Raw genomic sequence first — 18962 nt, forward strand, 5'->3', positions numbered from 1 at the left:
TTTTTATCAAAAGCACATAAAATAATCCTAAACAAAATAAAGAAAACTCCTTTATCCATTTATTCCCAACCCCACCCAAAAAAAAAAAAAAAAAAACCAGAGTTCTAGTTCCAACGATATATATATATATATATATTGGTTAAAAGACGATATCATTAAATCAACAAACTACTTTCAGTACAAATTCTGTTAAAACAGACACCATTACAGTCATCCTCCACAACCTTAGCTAAGTCCACAGGCGGACTTGTAAACAAAATGTAATCCAGCTCTTGGTCAGCCCCTAGTCTAGCCATCAGATCAGCACACCGGTTAGCCCGGCAGTAGCAGTGTTTTACATGAATTTGCTGAAATCTGGTCATCAATTGCCTGCAATCGTCCAAAATGAGAGATATAACATGATTTACATACTCATAATTTTGCAAGACATCCACAACCACTTTGGCATCTATCTCAACAATATAGTTTGCAAGACATCTCTTTTATCACCAGAGTAGCCAGTAATATAGTTTGCGCAAACATGAATTTTGTTTTTGCTAGTTTATGCTACATTGTCCATCTTTACAAAAGACAAAGCTCATTCGCTGCACATTCTTTTCTGCTGATATTCTCTGTTGGAAGAAGTCTGCAAATGATTTCTGTGGCAGATTTCAGCGGTTCTTTTCTGCTGATATTCTCTGTTGGAAGAATCTGCAAATGATTTCTGTGGCAGATTTCAGCGGTCGGTTGCTGTATCCAGCTCCAGACTCATTAGCAGTCTCTTCAATCTCATTATAAAAGCGCATCCACCAGGGACTGAAGTGAAGCCACCTTGTTCGTCACTACATATTGCACTGCTTCAAATGCTTGCATGGTTGCAATGATTATCAAAGAAGTCAACAAATACTTTAGCTGAGCCATGGTGCTATTTTTGAGTGAGCAAAGGAAGAGTCTGCAATTGAGAGGATCAAGATTCCACCTCTCTTTTATCTGCTCATGTATGTGGTTCAACCCCCTCTCCCCTATCATCAGCTCCAATGTATGGATGTTTTTTTGGACCTGTGTTTTGTAAGTATTCATCAGTGTGGTATAAAGAAACATTGAATTAAAATTTAAGTATATAATCTTGCTGTTTAGTTAAAAAAAAAAAAAAAAAAAAAAAAAAAAAAACTTTTTGAAATGATTCAACTTCAACATGATTTGGGTGAAAGTCTATGAACTTTGGAGCTTTAAGATTTAATCTTACTGTGTAAAACATAAATAGAAGAAAGAAAAATTAAATCTATCAAATTCTTATATTGCATATCAAAATTTATGATTTTTATTGCTGTATATCCAATGGTTCCAATTTTAAATTTAAGATGAGAAAGAATTTCCTTTTGGGTAGCTATGTCTGTAAGTTCAAACTTCAAAGAACATGATAAAAACATTTTAATTTTTCTGTAGTTTTCCAAATGGAGAATTCGAATCTGGTTCCTCCCATCTTCTTTGAACAAGAAAAACCCGCATAATTTTATGTAGCCAAATACCAACTTTGTCTCTCCTTTGGACTAAGTCTTACTCTTACAAGTGACCAGATTCAATGTACCCAACTATTTGCTTATTCTCTTTTCTTAATAAAAGTTCTCCCACTCTCACCATCCAGGTGGTTCACAGGTTTTCTGGATGTCTTATGAGTATGAGTGGGGAATGGAATAGTCGGATGAGACACCATATCAAAAGAAGTCGTCCTACTCTCAATAGTCCCATCTCACTCTTCATTTTGACATTTCCACCAATAGTGATTCAACCTCTACTTTTTTATATCATATTCATTGCTGCTCACAATGGCTTTCACTGAGCTCAGGCCTTTGGATGAGAAGTCCTTGATTGAGTACATATAGGCCGTGCCTTCTCTCTACCCTAAGTTCGGCAGCAACCTCAAGGTTAAAGAGGTCGGAGATGGCAAGCTCAATTTTGTCTACATCGTAGTCAGCCATGCCGGATCTTTCGTCATCAAGCAGGTTCGTTCCCTTTCCAAAACCTTAATAGTCTACATTTTGTTTGTAATGCTGTGGGGCCTGAAATTTGGAATCCCGGCCCACTTCACATTAAGGGCCCAAAGCCCAAGCCGAGGAGCCTACTGCCGAGGACGTATGACGAAAGCCCCTTAACGGCCCAAGAATGTGGCCGAGGACGATCTCACGCTTAACACCTCACAAGACGTCAGTGGGAAAAGGACAAACTCAGTACAAGAGCAGTACAAACGAGAAAGCTGCCAACACCATAACGTGGAGCCCAGCACCTGACAAGCCCATACCCCATACCATGCTATCCAGCTTTTCCCCCAACCACTCTGACGTGAAGATTGATAGGACGAGTAATTGCCCCAAACAAGGAGAAACTGACACGTAGATGAAGAAGGGAAATCGAATACTAGTATAAAAGGGAAAAAAGGAGAAGAAAGAAGGGGCCCCAGAGATGGAAGGAAGAAAAAGGAGGAATGGTGAGAATGTAATGCTCCTCGGACTAATTCCGAGGAGTCAAACCTTTCAAACTACATTGATGCAAGGCTCAGCTATGCAGTCCAAACTCATTTTTGTATGATCGCTCATGAAACCGGGACCAAACCGAAACCCAGCGCCCAAAGGCAGGCCTTTCCAAACCCATTCTCTACAAATCATATTGTGAGGGATCTTTTATGTATGAGCCCAACGTTATTCTTGGGCCGTTAAATAATCGTGTCCTTACAAATGCTATGTCTGGTTAGATGAGTTTTGAATTTATATATTTACCCATTTAAATGTATATTAAATATTCATTATTCACCTATGCCATTTAATTTAATTTAAGCAAGAATCAACCCAATTATTTATTTATTTATAAAAACCCAACACAACCATTTAACCAATTATTATCATTAAATTCACGTGCATATATAAACACAATATATATTATATATAAATATAATTATAATTATTTTAAAACTCCCAAAATTTAAAATGACCAAAATATTTCAGGACTCTTTAGAAAAGCCAAAATACCCTAAATCACCAAAATACTACTAGAACTTTAAAAATGAACAAAATACCCTTTAAAACTTTGAAATGCCCAAATGATCCAAATATCCATTAAGACTCCAAAATGACCAAAAATTAAAATACCTCTAAACCTCCAAAATACCCTTGGAATGCCCAAAATGACCCAAATACTCCTAACTATCCTAATTTACTAAATATCCCTGAATTTCTAAAATGACCAAAATAACTTTGAAAAGTCCAAAAAAATAATGCTAGGGACACCATTTTCTATGCTGTACTTAAGTGTTAAATCATGATTGGTGCATAAATTGACATAAAATGCTCAAATATTTGTGGTGGAATCTCATAAAAGTGTTGAAATCCAATCATGAGTTGACACAAGTGGCGTGTAGATTTTGGTAATGTTGAAGGTTATGGAGTATTTGGTTTCATGGGTTTTTGATCACTTTGAAAGGTTAATATTGTTGAGTAAAATAAAAAATTTTAAGTTTTACTAAATCAGCAACTCAATGAATTAGAATTACTAATTAATACCCATCTATATCGAATACCAATGTGTCTTTATTAGTTAGAGTATTTCTAATTGGGTGGGTAGTTGTTGATTTATAAGATGCAGTTCACGGGCAAGTTAATGGGTTTGGATCATTTTTGCCACTCCTAACTTTTTTTAATTAATTTTGTTTAAATGGATTTATTAGCATATACAATTCTGAGAAGAAGACCCAAACAAACTTTGAACAAAGAGGTTAAGATGTAAAAGTAATTTACTTTCGTGAAACATATGAATTACAAAAGAAAGAATAAAGTGTACTCTCAATACGATCGGCTTATCTATATTATGCAACTGAAATTTCACTTACAATCTCAATTCTCACTTAATAATCATCAAAAGGTGTATCAATCTTGGTTACTTGAACATCAAGCTAAATCATGGTGTTTAGTTGTTATTGTCAAGGTATATACAGTTAGAAAAAAGGTTAAATGTTTAATACTTGAATTCCCTATTAACTTGAGCTTTTGGGATACTCAGTAATTTATCATGATATCTTAAGCTTTTGTGGCTAGCAGTAATTATCATATATTCTCTTTACGTGCCCTGGTTCAACTACTTGGAGGTGATCTTTTGTGGTTGTCTTCTATATTGTAATTTGTTGTGCCATGCGGTTCTGCAGGCTCTTCCATACATGCATTGTATAGGGGATTCTTGGCCAATGACTAAGGAACGGGCATATTTTGAGGCAGTGGCATTGAGAGAGCTGGGTCGATTGAGCTAGGTCGATTGGCATGTGTTACTTGGAGCCTCCACATATTATAGTGAGAAAAGGGTTGATTGCTGGAATTGAATACCCCTTGCTGGCAGAACACATGTCAGAATTCATGGCGAGGACACTTTATTTCACATCCCTCCTTTATCGTTCCACCACGGAGCATAAATGTGTAGGTGTGTGAACCTCAATTCGTAATTTTGTATTGTTATTGTATCTGGCATGCATTATATGATCTTCTCCTTTGTGAGTCTTTATTTCACAATATGATCATATCTTTCTAGGCTATATATACAATTGCAACTGACTTTGGTTTAAGTTCTGCAAAGTAACTTCCATCCGCGTGAATGTTTAACTCAGTTTTTTGAATGTGCTGATGCATCTAAGTAAGTTGGTAGAGGATTGATTCTTATCAATAGGTTGCTTTAAAATTGATTGGGGTGACAATAGTCTTGCTTGCACTCTCTTCTACATTTTGTGTTGCAACTCAGGTGTTTTGACATTAAATTGTCTAGATTGCTTGAAGATTATTCTGGGAAGATTGATCACAACTTGTTTTGATTTGTTTATTTGTTGTTTGGCTTTTTGCTCTTGCTATGAATTACTTTCCTTAAATTTTATGTCTTGGGTTGCAAAGAGCCTTGTAACTCAACATATACTTCTTGGTGTTTACAACGAAGATATGAACAGTTCAAATCCCACTTCCCCTAACTATAATTATCAAAAAGAAAAGAAAAATGTTTTGGGTTTGATGAGTTTATTCAGAGTGTGATTGTGTTGTAATTAGATGTAAATGGTGTCTCATATTTATATGGTCCTTATTGTAATATGACTCATTCTTGCTTTATGCAGTTGCTGAGTTTTGTGGGAACGTAGAGTTATGCAGGCTCACTAAGCAGGTTGTTTTTTCTGACACTTACAAGGTTTCTCAGTATAACCATTGGACTTCCCCTTATCTTGATTGTGATGCTGAGGCTCTTTGAGAGGATAATGTTTTCAAGCTTGAAGTTGCTGAGTTGAAATCTAAGTATAGTACCTGCTCATTGTTGTTATTTTCTTTTTGTAACGTGTAGCAGTTCTATCGATTCTAGTGTTATTAGGGGTGTCAATGTTTGACCAAACCCGCGAACACGACACGAACCCAACACGGGTTTTTTCGGGTTAGGGTTGGGCCTTAATGGGTTTGGGTCATAAACGGGTCGACCCGAAAGTGACACGATAAGAAACGGGTTATAAACAAGTCAACCTGCGTAACCCGCAATAGACACGTTTGACACGCTAATTTATTTGTGTCAACCCAAAATGACCAACTTAACACAACCCATTTAACTTATATAACAAATAAATATTTATTTTATTTTAGATTTGTCAAATATCTTTTATACCTAACATATATTTTAAATTTAAAAAAAAGTGAGTAATTACAAAAATTTACAAGGGATATAATTGGAAATTGAAACTTTACAGACCCTAAAACTACTAGTACTTTATTTTTTTGGCATAGAACTTATACAAATAAAATTGGATGAGCTTGTGGAAGATATTATGAATTTGGACATCAACAAAAAGTCTATGGATGATAATCGTGGTTATAGTCAGGATTAGTCTACTGTTTGCTCAAATTCTTTTAATATTGATACTTAGCATTTGACGAGTTCCAAGAATATTATATTTTTGTTGAACTATATTATTTTCTTTTTGTGAAACTTTGTTATTTTGAATTTGGGTTGAAGTGTATGCACTCCTTTTGGAGTGTAAAGAACATATTTCCAGATGAATGTTATATTTTTGTTGAACTATATTATTTTGAATGTTGGTTGAAGACTTGAAGTGTATGCACTACTTTTTGGGATGTAAAAAAAATTTATTTATAGATGGATGTTATATTTAATATTATGCAAGTTGAAATGGGTTGTGTTACATTCGTGTCAACCCAACACGACTCGTTTATTAAGCGTGTCAAATGGGTTGGGTCAGGTCAACCCGCCTTATTAACAGGTCGGGTTAGGGTTGAAGGATCATGACACAATTATTAAATGGGTCGGGTTAGGGTTGAGCCATTTAGTCGAATACCCCTACCTTGACACGACACGAACCCGACATGCTAACCCGAATTGACACTCCTAAGTGTTATATGAGATATTAAAGAGTTTCTTTTCCTTTAGATTCTATGAGAGAGACCAGGCTCTTCTACATGGAGATCTCCACACAAGTTTTGTCATGGTTACTCATGAGTCAACTCAAGTTTTAGATCTGGAATTAGCATTTTATGGGCCTATGGGTTTTGATATTGGAGCATTTCTTGGAAACTTGATTTTGGCTTTCTTTGCACAAGATGGACATGCTGACCAAGTGAATGACAGCAAAGTATGTCCTGTTTCAGTAATTGCCTGTGTCTTTATTTTTTCTTCTGAAAAGTAATTAATTTTATTGAAAACAAGCAAGAGCCTCTCTGTTTTTAATGTTTCATATTATTCAACTTATCTTTCCCTTCTTGCTTGAACTTTGAAATTATGTTGAAATCTTCACTAATTTATCTCTGTGGGAAAAGAGAGAAGGATCTATGGAACATGGAAAAAGATGCCCCTTAGTAGGAGAGACCCCTTTCCTTTTCAACAACTTCAACATAATGTAGTCCCAAAGGGTCCTTTATTTACTTGGCATAAAATATTTTCTCCCAAATTATCAATAAGCCATTTTACTCTGAAATGGCAGTGCAATAAAGATTACAATTGAAAATTAATTTTCACAATAGCAAACAAACAAACATAGCTTCTTGCCTTCATTATTATTTTGTATAACATTTCCCCCACAAGCCCACGTTGCTATTTATTTCTTGTAATTGTTTTTTTTTTTTTTCCTCTCAATTGATTAGGTAGTGGATGGACAACCTTCTATCCGACCTGTTTGATGGGTGGGGTGTAACAATTTTTTCTTTTGGTGAAGTTCTTTGCTTTTGTTTTTTTTTTTAGGAAACTATCTATTGCAGTTTCCTTATGTAAAAAGCATGACTTGTAGCCTTGCTTGGATGTGTTTACATTATTACTTCTTATTCTTTAGCTATTCTTAAGGGTCATATTTGATATTGGAATTATTGTGCAGACATACAAGGAGTGGATTTTGAGGACAATTGAAGATACTTAGAATATTTTCAACTAGAAATTCATTGCACTTTGGGATGAGCACAAGGATGGTTCTGGTGAGGCACATCTTCCTGCAATATATAACAATCTTGAGCTTTAGCAGCTTGTACAAAAGAAATTTATGGAAGATTTGTTCCATGACACACTTGGATTTGGTGCTGCCAAAATGATAAGGTAACAAATCTGATTACAAATTTTTTGGTTTCAATATATCTTCTGTGTTCTGTGTGTAAATGTTTTCAATATTCAATCCTTTCACTGCTTTTGAAAGTTTAACCATATTGCTTTCACTTTTTAGAGCTTACTATCCTTAAGGCGGAGGATATTGTGCATCTTAGGCAGACCATAACCTCTGAATGCTAATTGATGGAAGATTTTCAAATTTCAAAGAAATTAAGAGAATAATTTTAATCCATAATTGAAGATATTTGTTTATAATCATATTCTATAACAATGAATCAAGCCTTGTCCCCATATTTTTGATCATTTGCTGGAACCATTTCCACTAATACAAAGGCCAAATATCCTTGTCAATGGAAAAATGCGTTTCTTAATAAACCTGTTTCACCTGATTTTGTTTCTTTGGTGACCATATTGAATCAATACTAAACCTTCAGAAAAAATATTGAACTAAGACTCATTAATAAATTTTCTTTTCACAAAGGATTGCTGTGTCTGTTGTAAAATGCCAATCATGGGCACATTTTCTAAGCACGGAAAATATGTTAGATGAATTAGCTTCTGACAAGGAGGAGTCATTCGTAATTCACTTTTATTGCATATTATCTATTGAGTGAAGATGTTATCACTATGTAGTTTCTAGATGTAATATGGTAAATCAACAGAAAAGGGCAATGACACTGTATAATGAGTTCATATATTTCTTATGGGGGATAATTTTGCTAATGTTCATCCTTTTAGAATCTCTAGTGAAATTCTTTTTCTAATGTGTTGATATTAACTACTAGTATTGATTCATTTTGGGCATCTTCTGATTGACAGGAGAATTGTTAATGTTGCACATGTTGAGGATTTTGAATCAATCACTGATGCTAGCAGACATGCAGATTGTGAATGCCGGGCTCTTGAAGTGGCAAAGATGCTTCTCAAGGAAAGGAAAAAATTCCATGCCATTACTGAAGTTATTTCAGCCATTCAATAATGCCATTATTGGTAAATCATAGTTTGCTTGAATATTGAGGTTTTGTGGACATGATTTTCCAGATCCTTTGTAGAATGAACTATTACTATGTGTATTGTAATGTCAACATTAAAACAAGGAATAAGATTTCCTTTTATTGCTGTTGTTTTGGTTGCTTCAATGCTGTGAACTACGATTGCAGAAGGTCCTTGCTTGCTTTTAATATGATAACCTTGCTTGCTTTTAATATGATTTTATCATTCTCCACTGCCCATGAAAGTGGTGGGTGGGCCTGATAATCAATATTTTTAATGGTTTTGTTAAAACTTAAAATACCTTTTTTTTAGCAGCCAGAGAACTTCTGTATTACATTACTGTTAAAGGTATTACCATTGAATGAATCAGCCTCTCATTTTTCTGTATGCCTTCAACCTCACAAAACTTGCAATACATTTACTTGATCCTCGAGGAATCTGCCAGTTCTCTTTATATCACTAGACCTGCCAGCAATGTTTTTAGTTGCTAGCATATGCTACTCTGTCCAGCTCATCCAACATTCCAAATTCTATTTTTTGTCACTTTATTTAAATATATATATATATATATATATTTTTTTTTAAATTCTTTTTCTTACCGTTTCTCTTTCTCCCTCTTCCTCCCTCTTCCTCCTAAGCAACCAACAACCACCACATCATAGTACCACCTTCAGACCAATATCCACCATTTCATAGTGCCACTGCTAGACCACCAAGCAAACCCACCAGACCCACATATATACCCACACACACAACACTTAAACCCATAAACCCACCATTGCCATTCAACCACCACCTCGCCAAACACACCACCCACCTAACCACCACGGCAACGACCCACCCCATCACCACGGCAACATCCTACCACCACCACCATGAACCTACAGATGCATAGAAACCCACAAAAAAATCAAAGCAAAATTCACACAACTGAAACCCACAAAATCTGAATCCAAAAGGCAAGACCCATCCCAAAATCCATTAATAAATCAAAAATAGAAAATTCCAACCTAAAACCCATTGGAACCTACCTAAAATCAAAACCCATGAACCATAAATCAACCCATCATGACCCATGCTGGACTTGAGAGCCCCACAACCCATGACCCACACTAGACATAAGAAAGCCACGACCTACGCTGAACTTGCCATGATCCACGTTGGACTTGATGCACACACGACCTGCGATGGAGCCATGACCCATAGAGAAGACGAAGAGAATATGGGCATACGGCTTGGTCAAGTGGCTTGCGGTGGGGCCAATGATAGAGGGTCTGGCCATGGTGGCTTGGTGATGGTGTTCATTTCCACCATGGGTTTTGGGTTTGAGGATGAGGAACACCCTTTCCAAATAACGTTACTATGCTAACAATTTCGTTAGTTGCCCGGTTTTGAAAGAAAATGTGAAACTAGCATTTTGAGTTTCTAAAACTCGAGATCCAATTAGAACTCGAGCTGTTAAAACTCGTTTTTGGGGTTTTTTCATATACTGACATGGACAAAGTTTTCCACGTGGATATCGAGTTTCAAAAACTCGCTTTACAAACTCGAGTTTTTAAAACTCGATTTCTACTTAACACTTTTTATTAGACTCCCTTCTAAAATCGAGTTTCAGAAACACGTTTTTGACCACTTAAAACCTAAAATCTGTACTCTCAGACACTCCACACTCTCAGTCTCAGTCTCACTCTCAGACACTCACAAATATAGAGTTTTCATAAATCAAAAACAGAAAAGTCAAGAACTTTTGTGTGGAATTTTGGTTACCGAGTTCGTAGATTTTTACAAATCCGATCTCGTAAATCCATGATTTCTCCGCCCTCTCAAACTCAGTGACTCACTCTCAAACTTTCAAAATCACTCACCGTGCTAAAGGTATTGCTCCCATTGACACTCAGCCACTCAAACTCAGTATTGCTCCCATTGACCCACTGTGCCGAAGGTACTCTCTCTCTCTCTTTCTCCAATTTTAGATTTTGGAATTTCATGATGTTACCTATTTCGATTTTCAATTTTAGATCTTTTTGGGTTTTGGTGATTCATGTCATTTCAATGAATGCATGTATATTATTCTGTTTGGTTGTTTGGAAAATGAGTAAATTAAAAAAAAAATGATTTTTTTTTAACAAATTGAGCATTCGAATTGTTGGATAGTGTAAAAAGTGTTAATATCTAGATTACATTGATATTTAATCTAGTTTGTTTGGGTTTCATTTGATTTGTTTGAGGGTTTTTTTTTTTTTTTTTTTTTGATTTGTTTGTGTATCTTGTTTCATGGTATTTTCAATGATTTGTTTTGGGTTTGTTTTTATTTTCTATATGTATTTTCGTTTGTGGGTTTGTAATGCAAATTATGTGTTTGACGAAATGCTTCTATGAACAGTTTATGAGTTGTGAAGTAATAAGTGAGAGAATATTCATTTGAAAAAAATAAGAACTTACCATAACATCTGTATTTGAGCATGGACATGGTTTTGGGGTTGTGCCACATTTGGTTCAGCCATGGGAATAAGGAATGACTCATGGTTTGGTGGTGGAGTTGAAAGGTTTTGTTGTGGCAGATGTATTGGTTCAGCTATCATGAACTGGGCTGAGCCCTAGTTTGATGGGGGTAGTGGTGATGGTGTGTTTGGTTGTACCAAAGATGGTTTGACTATGGAGGAGGCTTGATCTTTTTGGTTCAGTTGGTGGTTGGAACACTGGTCATCCAGTGGTATAGATGTATTTGGTAGAATAGAAGTTGAACGAGCCATTAATTAATTGCAAAGAGAGAGAGAGAGAGAGAGAGAGAGAGAGAGAGAGAGAGAGAGAGAGAGAGAGAGAGAGAGAGAGAGAGAGAGAGATTAGTGAAATGGGATGCGTTTATTTATCTATCTCTGAGTTTTTTTTTTTTGTTGGTGTTGAATTTTTTATGTGGGAGTAAGGTTTCCATAATCTTTTTCAATGTTATCAATTACTGTGGTCCTTCTTGTCTAACAAGAAAAATGCATAATTCCATATGCAAGACACTTTTTTGCCAATCATATGCAAGAAACTTTTTCTGTGTCTTGATTATTATCTGTAATTGTGCATTACTTGAATACATAATTTCTTCTCTTCCATGTTCAATTTTTCTGTTCGTTTCTAATTTTGAAAAGAAGATTCTGGTGTTCGAAGTTGGAGGAAATAGTATCTGATTCTTCTCTAAGTTCCCAAGTTTAGTAATCTGTAGTCATTGAGAAGAAAAAAAAATGAGGCAAACATGTGTATGTTTTAAGTATAAAAACTGAGGCAAACATGTGTAAGGTTTGTAGCTCTACTAGAGTTGGATATTCATTGTGTATGTTTTATGTGTAAAATTCATCTTCCTAGACTTGCTACATATTGAGTGGTTATCTATGGTTATCAAGTTATGCAGAATTTGCAAGTGCTTGATAGGGTAGTTGATTGAAAGTAAAAATATAGTTATGACCTAGTTGGTCTCTCACCAATTGAGTTATTCAGGAAATGTGAAAAGTAATAGGTTTTGTTTTAGTTGCAAATAGAATCCCTTTGTTTGCTTATTAATGAATGGAATAAAAAGCATCTCTCAGTTGTTTTTTTTTTTTTTTTTTTTTGATAGATATCTCTTAGTTGATGAGTAGCATTAATGTTCTTTCCCTTGTTGTTGCTAATCTAACATTTTCTTGATAGGTATCTCTTAGTTGTAAAAGAGTACTTCATAGAAAAGAAAAATCAAGAGCAACCACAATCTTTTGGTGAAGAGGTACGCGTAGTGGTTTCAAAAGTGCCTGGACTCACACGGCTTGAAATATTCAAAATAGTTAAAAAGTTAATGCATGGAGGTGTAGAGGACTTTAAGTTTATGATGATAAAAAGGATTGGATACGACTTCTACTTAGTCCCCATTAATTTGTTCTTTCGGAAGTTGTGTAAAAGAAACATATTTTGGGTATTTAATCTGTCCCTCTTGATATATAACTTTTTAGTTGTTAATAGCTTTAAAATAATTTTTTAATTTGAGATTTTGAATGTTGTGAAAAAAACACCCATACATTTGGGTGTCCTCTCTAGTTAATATAAAACATTTTAGTTGTCAATAGTTGGCAAATTTTTTTTTTAGTTTGCTATGACTAAAAATATTTAGTCATCATCTTGTCAATTAGATTATCAATATTTCCTCATGTATTTAAAATAAAAATGTAAAAGGATTAAGAAAAATAATAATTAAAAAATATATTTTATTGATCTTAAATCCAAATCCAAATCCAAATCCAAATTTAAGTATCCAAACAATGAAAATTTCAAATGATGAATTTCAAATCCTTCATTGTTTAAAATGAACCAAACAAAGAATTTCAAAATCAAGGGATTTCAAATCAAGGCATTTTAAATCAATGGATTTCAAATCCAAATCCAAATCCAAATGTTGCCATTCAAACACAACTGTAATTGAATTGACATTTAATCTAGTTTGAAATCTGGACTCTTTTTAGCTCATACATTGCATTGTTTCAAAAATTCAGAAGTAGGATTTTGGAATCATATTTTAGCCTAAATGTTAATGTTCGCGATTTAGAAGTTTGTATGTATGGTGTGCTTTGTGCTTATTCAAATGGCCATCCCCATTTTTATGCAAATATAAAATCATTTCATTTAAGCAAATAATGTATGTCTACCACTACGTATGATCCCACAGTAGCACACTTTGCAGTATGGAGCCTCGAATCAATGAGGAGCCAGAGATCATGCGCCCTAGTCCAGATGATCCTTCATTGTTGACGCGACAACGAAATCATCGATCAGAGGACATTTGGGATGGCGAGGTGAAATATCTAGTTCTAACAACGACTTTAATTTTTACGTTGTTTTTGACTTTTAGAAAGCTTTTTCAAAGTTGTATATCTAGTTCTAACAACCGCTATAATTTTGCCCAACCACTTTTACAAGACCCGGGCCCACTTACGTGCTGTGGTTGCGCTAAGAAGATGGCAAACATAACGATGCAAAATGAAAGGGTGATTGACAAGTTGGTGGGGCTAGAAGGATTGTTTAGGGCCCCTTGTTGTTGGCATCGGTTGCCCTTGCGACCAACAACTTTCCTTGATATTTACCATACAGATAGGTCTCATCAATACTGATAACTGGCTTGCAATACTTGAATCCATCAATGCATGGACCAAAAGACCAAAACACATAATGCAAAAATACGATGTCATCTTCACCGGTGGGTGTGGTACGATAAAACACTTGGGTAGTCGGATCCTGATCAATATATTGTATTAGCAACTTTTGCAACCTTTGGTAAGACTCTTCCCAATTCCCAAACATCTTCCCAATTGCCTTTTGTTTCGCATCCCATACCTTGTAGTAAGAAGGCTTATGACCCTTATATTTCAACTCTATCATAGATCTGAGATGCTTACTTGGGGTAGTGTGATCCTCACATAACTTCTTAAGGATGTTTGATGCAATAAAATTACAATTCATCATTCTACCATCATTTCGCACCCCAATCCGTATACACGTGTGAGGACCCACATACACAGTGACCATCCATAGTCCGTGGAAATTGGGCTTCATGACTCCATAGACATACCACTTGCATGACTCATCCACGCATTTCGCACAAAGTTTTTTCTTCGTCGACCTACTGATCATAAAATGTTTGTTTTCCTTGAGGGCATAAAGCGTTAATACACACTTCACCCCCACTTTATTGGCAAAAGTCAACCCTTTGCACAAATTCATCCCCTCTCTCCAAGTAGACACAAATGGTATCTCAATATGTAAAAGATCAACCATATTTTCCCAAGTATTTGCAGAAAATGACAAGGCAGGAGGTGCGTAGGCAGGGATTGTGTCTGTAATGTTTTGGATACTAATAACATTATCTGCATCATGTTCACTACTATCCAATGCCTCATCGTCATCAATGTCTCTCTCAAAGTCCCTAAAGTCCTCTCATTCAATCCTCTCTTCAAACTCATCTCTATCGAAAAAATCTTCACCGTTAATGGCAGAAGTCTCATCAACATAGTCATCATCATCACTCTCATCGTCATCATCATCATCATCATCCTCTACATGTGTAGAATACTCATATTGAGCATCCAAAACTGTAACCTGTAAACTTGTGGTTGTTTGTTGGATTTCCTCGATACCAATTTCTGCACGCGGCTCCAACTATATGTACAACTCAATACCATTTACTGCAGATATTTTCTCCAATTTGTCAAACATGATCTTTACATGTTTGTTTGTTTCTATCGCCATATACTTGTAATTAATCTGGTGCCGTAGGATTTCATGTGGCATACAATAAGTAATTTGTATGTTGTGTACAGCAGGATTCGCACACAATTCTTCCATAACTATTATCTTCAATTCATCAAGGGTCTTCAACCTATGATCAATTTGGGTATAATAGGTCCTTATACCCGGCCCTTCAAATGGCAATCCCTTGTTCGCATTAGCATTCTTAAGCGGACCACCGTGGTATAGAATTATATCAATTTTAGGCATTGTGAACCTGTTAGAGTCAAGTTACTATGTTAGTTAAAAAACATTTTATCTAGTCAAACTACACAAAGTACAAATTCCAATTCATTCAAAAGGTATGAATTTCATTACACATTCGTTACACATTTCATACCCAAATCATTTTTCCGTCATGCTAAGACTACCCATTCCATACCCAATACCAAAAAAAAAAAAGAGTCAAATGTAAAAGTATACAATATTTTATCTAATTACATACCCATAACATTTACATACCCATTTCATACCCAATACAAAAAAAGCCATTTCATTACACATTAAAAGGGCATGAATTACATACTCATTTCATTACAATTCATTTTATATCCATAAGTCACTCATTTCATTACATACCCATTTCATTACAATTCATTTTATATCCATAAGTCACTCATTTCATTACATACCCATTCAAAGGGCACTATTACATACCCATTCATTACAATTCATTCACTACCCATTTCGTACCCAAAACAATGATGAATAAAGTCAAGAAACTTGTAAGATCATGATAAAAATAAGAGCTTAGAAATAATGAATAAAATTTTGATAACAAAAACCATGCAAATAAATACTCAAAAAATTAACACTAACAAAACAAAGTTCTATAATTCACAATATTGGTATCTTAACTAAGTAATGTTAACTATCTACAAAATAAATAGGCAAACTCTTTAACCCACACCCAACAACAACTAATACCCAACTACAATGACAATCAAATCAAAAAACCCTTACTTGGATATGAATTTGTTGAGAGGGAAGAGCAGTGAAAGAGGCAATGTGGTGAGTGAGAGTGAGAGTTGTGGGTGAGTGAGGCAGTGAGGCTGAGTGTTTTGGGTGAGAGAGTGAGGGTTGATAATTTTTATCTGTAAAGACTGATCTGTGATAATTTTGTAGACTGATGCGTGTTATAAAATTTTTTCCAGTGGAACTTGAGTCTATAAGACTCGAGTTCTATGCAAATTTCAATTAGATATCGAGTTTCTAATACTCAATATCTATGAGTATAAAATGGTTTTTTCTAAGAAAATCGAGTCTCTAAGACTCGATTTTTATTTTGTAGAAATCGAGTCTTAAAGACTCGAGATCTAAGTGGCATTTTTAGTCCAGATCAGCAACTACACAGCTAGTGTAGCGCGTTGAGATTTAAACAGCATCTCGAGATGCTATTTTCCTTAATCTTTTCAAACGTTGGTTAACTTACTACATTGTTAACCATTACACAGCTAGTCTGCAAATATCCTCGAGGATGAGTGAGCAAAACAAGAGAGAGAAGGAAGAAAGAGAAAGTGAAAAGAAATAATGAGAAAAGAGGAGAGAGAAGAATCAGACAATAAAAAACTAATTTTTTATTATACAATCTTGCTACAGTACCATCTTACATATAGGATGGTATTGTAGCAACATTGTAAAATTTTTTTACAATTGGCCGTCTGGGTAATGCATCATTTTAGTGGTTTGATGCTAAAATATAGCAACATATAGCATTCCCAAGACCGGGTGTGAATGCTCTTAGGGGTATTTTGGTAAATTTAAAGGATTTTATGAGTACTTTGGTCATTTTTAAGCTCTAGTGGCATTTTGGTAATTTTGATTATTGGGTAATTGGGTGGGTTGGGTTTAGTTATAATAACTGGGTTGGATTTAAGTTAGAAATAATTAGTTAAATAGACAATAAATGGGTAAATGAGTTTTATGTACACAATCAAATTGAGTTTTGAGGTTACCAGAATAAAAGCAATTCCACTGAGTTGGACTGAACAGAAAGACCGCCTCATTTGGCTCGATAGTCATGATGGGGAGTATTCGGTTAAGGCGGGGTACCAAATGTTGTGTAAGGAAGCAAACTCTAGCGCTGCATCAAGCTCGGATTCGTCGCACAGATCAGCTTTCTGGAAACGCCTTTGGAAGCTCCACGTTCCTAACAAAATAAAGTTTTTTCTTTGGAGAGTTTGTTCTAATGCGCTACCCACAAAGGATAATTTGAAGAGGAGAAAAATTCTTGAGGATGCGAGGTGCAGTGCCTGCCTTCTGGATTAGGAAACAACGTTCCATGCGTTGTGGAGTTGCGAGACACTCAAAGATATTTGGAACCCCTGTTTCAGCTGGGTCCGAACAGAGTTTCCTCATCTTCAGGACATGTAGGAATTAATAAATCTGGTCGGTCAGAGGGCAAAGGGACTGGAGCTGTTTGGGGTGGTGGCTTGGTCTATCTGGACTCAAAGAAACAAGCTGAGGCTGAATGAGAAAGGGGTGCCGAGAGATAGGCTTTTTGAAACAGCTAGAAGGTACCTCTCGGATTTCCAATCCAAATTCCAAGAGACCAAGGTGCACCAACGAAAGGAAAATACAAAATGGATACCCCCAGGGGTCAGAATGTATAAAGCAAATTATGATGGTGCGGTGTTCGCCGAGTCGGAGGAAGCAGGGATAGGAGTTATAGTTAGAGATAGTAAGGGGGACGTGATTGCTGCCTTAGCTGAAAAAATACCTTACTCGGGTTCAGTGGAGGTGCTAGAAGCATTAGCTGCGAGAAGAGCAGCAAAATTTGTTGTGGAATTGGGATTATCGGCTGCTGAATTTGAAGGAGATTCTGAGGTAGTTTGGAGGGCTTTGAAGGTAGCGGACGGGGCTCATTCAGCCTTGGGGGTGATTATCAAAGACACAATGTCTATTGTAGGTTCACTAAGAACCTTTTCTTTCTCTCATACTAGGCGGCAGGGTAATTGTGCAGCCCATGCTTTAGTTAAGAGAGCAATTGTTTCTTTTCCTTTATTAGTCTGGATGGAGCATGTTCCAACAGATATTAGTCACGTTGTAATTTCTGATTTTCCAGCATCTTAATAATAATACTTTGTTTTGACTCTCAAAAAAAAAAAAAAATTATGTTCACTCCACATCCACCCAAACTCACCCATTTGACATCCTTAATATGAAATTAACTCTAGTTTGTTTAGTATTAATTCATCAAATTAACCTTAGTTTGGTTAATTTTAAATAAATTTATTTAATTTATACTTAAATATAAGATACCTGACTTAATTTATCATCTTAAGCTTCAAATTTTGTTGAGCCAGCTTTGCAAATGCTCTTGCCGTTGAGCATATTAATACACCTTTTAAGTTTTAAATATGAACATTAATATATATAAAAAAATGTAGATACTGCGCTCGAAATTATGAACGAGTGAATGTGTGCACGGAATGTACGTAAAAAAAAAAAAAAAAAAAAGTGAACAATTTCTCTGCACCTTTTATGTTAAGGAAATAGACATGATAAGATTAAGGATATTTCTTGAAAAGAGAGATAAGGGAAAGTGAGGTAGAAGCTCAGGTTGGGCCCAATTTTGACTGAGTCAACTATGATGGGTCATCTTTGGTAGGCATACATGGGAATGATATTTAATTCCCTCAACCCAGATTTATGCGCAATTTACGGGTCGGTCTATTGTAATCAAACCCAAGCATCTAACGCGCCTTTAGGCAGGTCTGCTTATATTCAAACCCTCCCAAAAATATATGAAAATGACTGTAGGTGTTTTTGCTGAAAAGACGAAGAAAATTCAATTTTGTAAAAAGATCTTGAACGCATCTAACTGTTCATTAACATTTCCTCTTTCTCCCTTTCTTTTTCTGACTTTTTTTTTTAAGCAACGTGTAACTCGCTTCTTACTTTTTATATTACCAAATAAAACGTAAAATGTCTAAATCTTTTTTTACTTATTATTGTAACTATTAAATTATTTGTCAAATACTTTATAATTCAATTAGCACTGTTTCAACAAAGATGTTTAAAATTCAAATCTTATCTTCCCTAATTATCAAAGTGTGGGGCCCAATAATGGGCCAGGGCCACTT

The 18962-nt window shown here is 35.4% G+C and overlaps 2 protein-coding genes and 1 pseudogene across 2 annotated transcripts; 2 read left to right on the forward strand and 1 right to left on the reverse strand.

Moving 5' to 3' along the window:
* The first annotated feature begins 1452 nt into the window (after positions 1-1452).
* On the forward strand, positions 1453-8713 carry LOC126705470 (methylthioribose kinase-like; annotated as a pseudogene).
* Positions 8714-13614: 4901 nt separating this feature from the next.
* On the reverse strand, positions 13615-14367 carry LOC126704983 (uncharacterized). Its single transcript, XM_050403958.1, has one exon. The coding sequence runs from the start codon at positions 14365-14367 to the stop codon at positions 13615-13617; it is 753 nt and encodes a 250-aa protein (XP_050259915.1).
* A 3114-nt stretch (positions 14368-17481) lies between these two features.
* LOC126704984 (uncharacterized) lies at positions 17482-17949 on the forward strand. Its single transcript, XM_050403959.1, has one exon. It carries the CDS (start codon positions 17482-17484, stop codon positions 17947-17949), a length of 468 nt encoding a protein of 155 aa, XP_050259916.1.
* The last annotated feature ends 1013 nt before the right edge of the window (positions 17950-18962 follow it).

Source organism: Quercus robur, chromosome 11 (genome assembly GCF_932294415.1).
Source record: "Quercus robur chromosome 11, dhQueRobu3.1, whole genome shotgun sequence".
NCBI classification, from domain to species: domain Eukaryota; kingdom Viridiplantae; phylum Streptophyta; class Magnoliopsida; order Fagales; family Fagaceae; genus Quercus; species Quercus robur.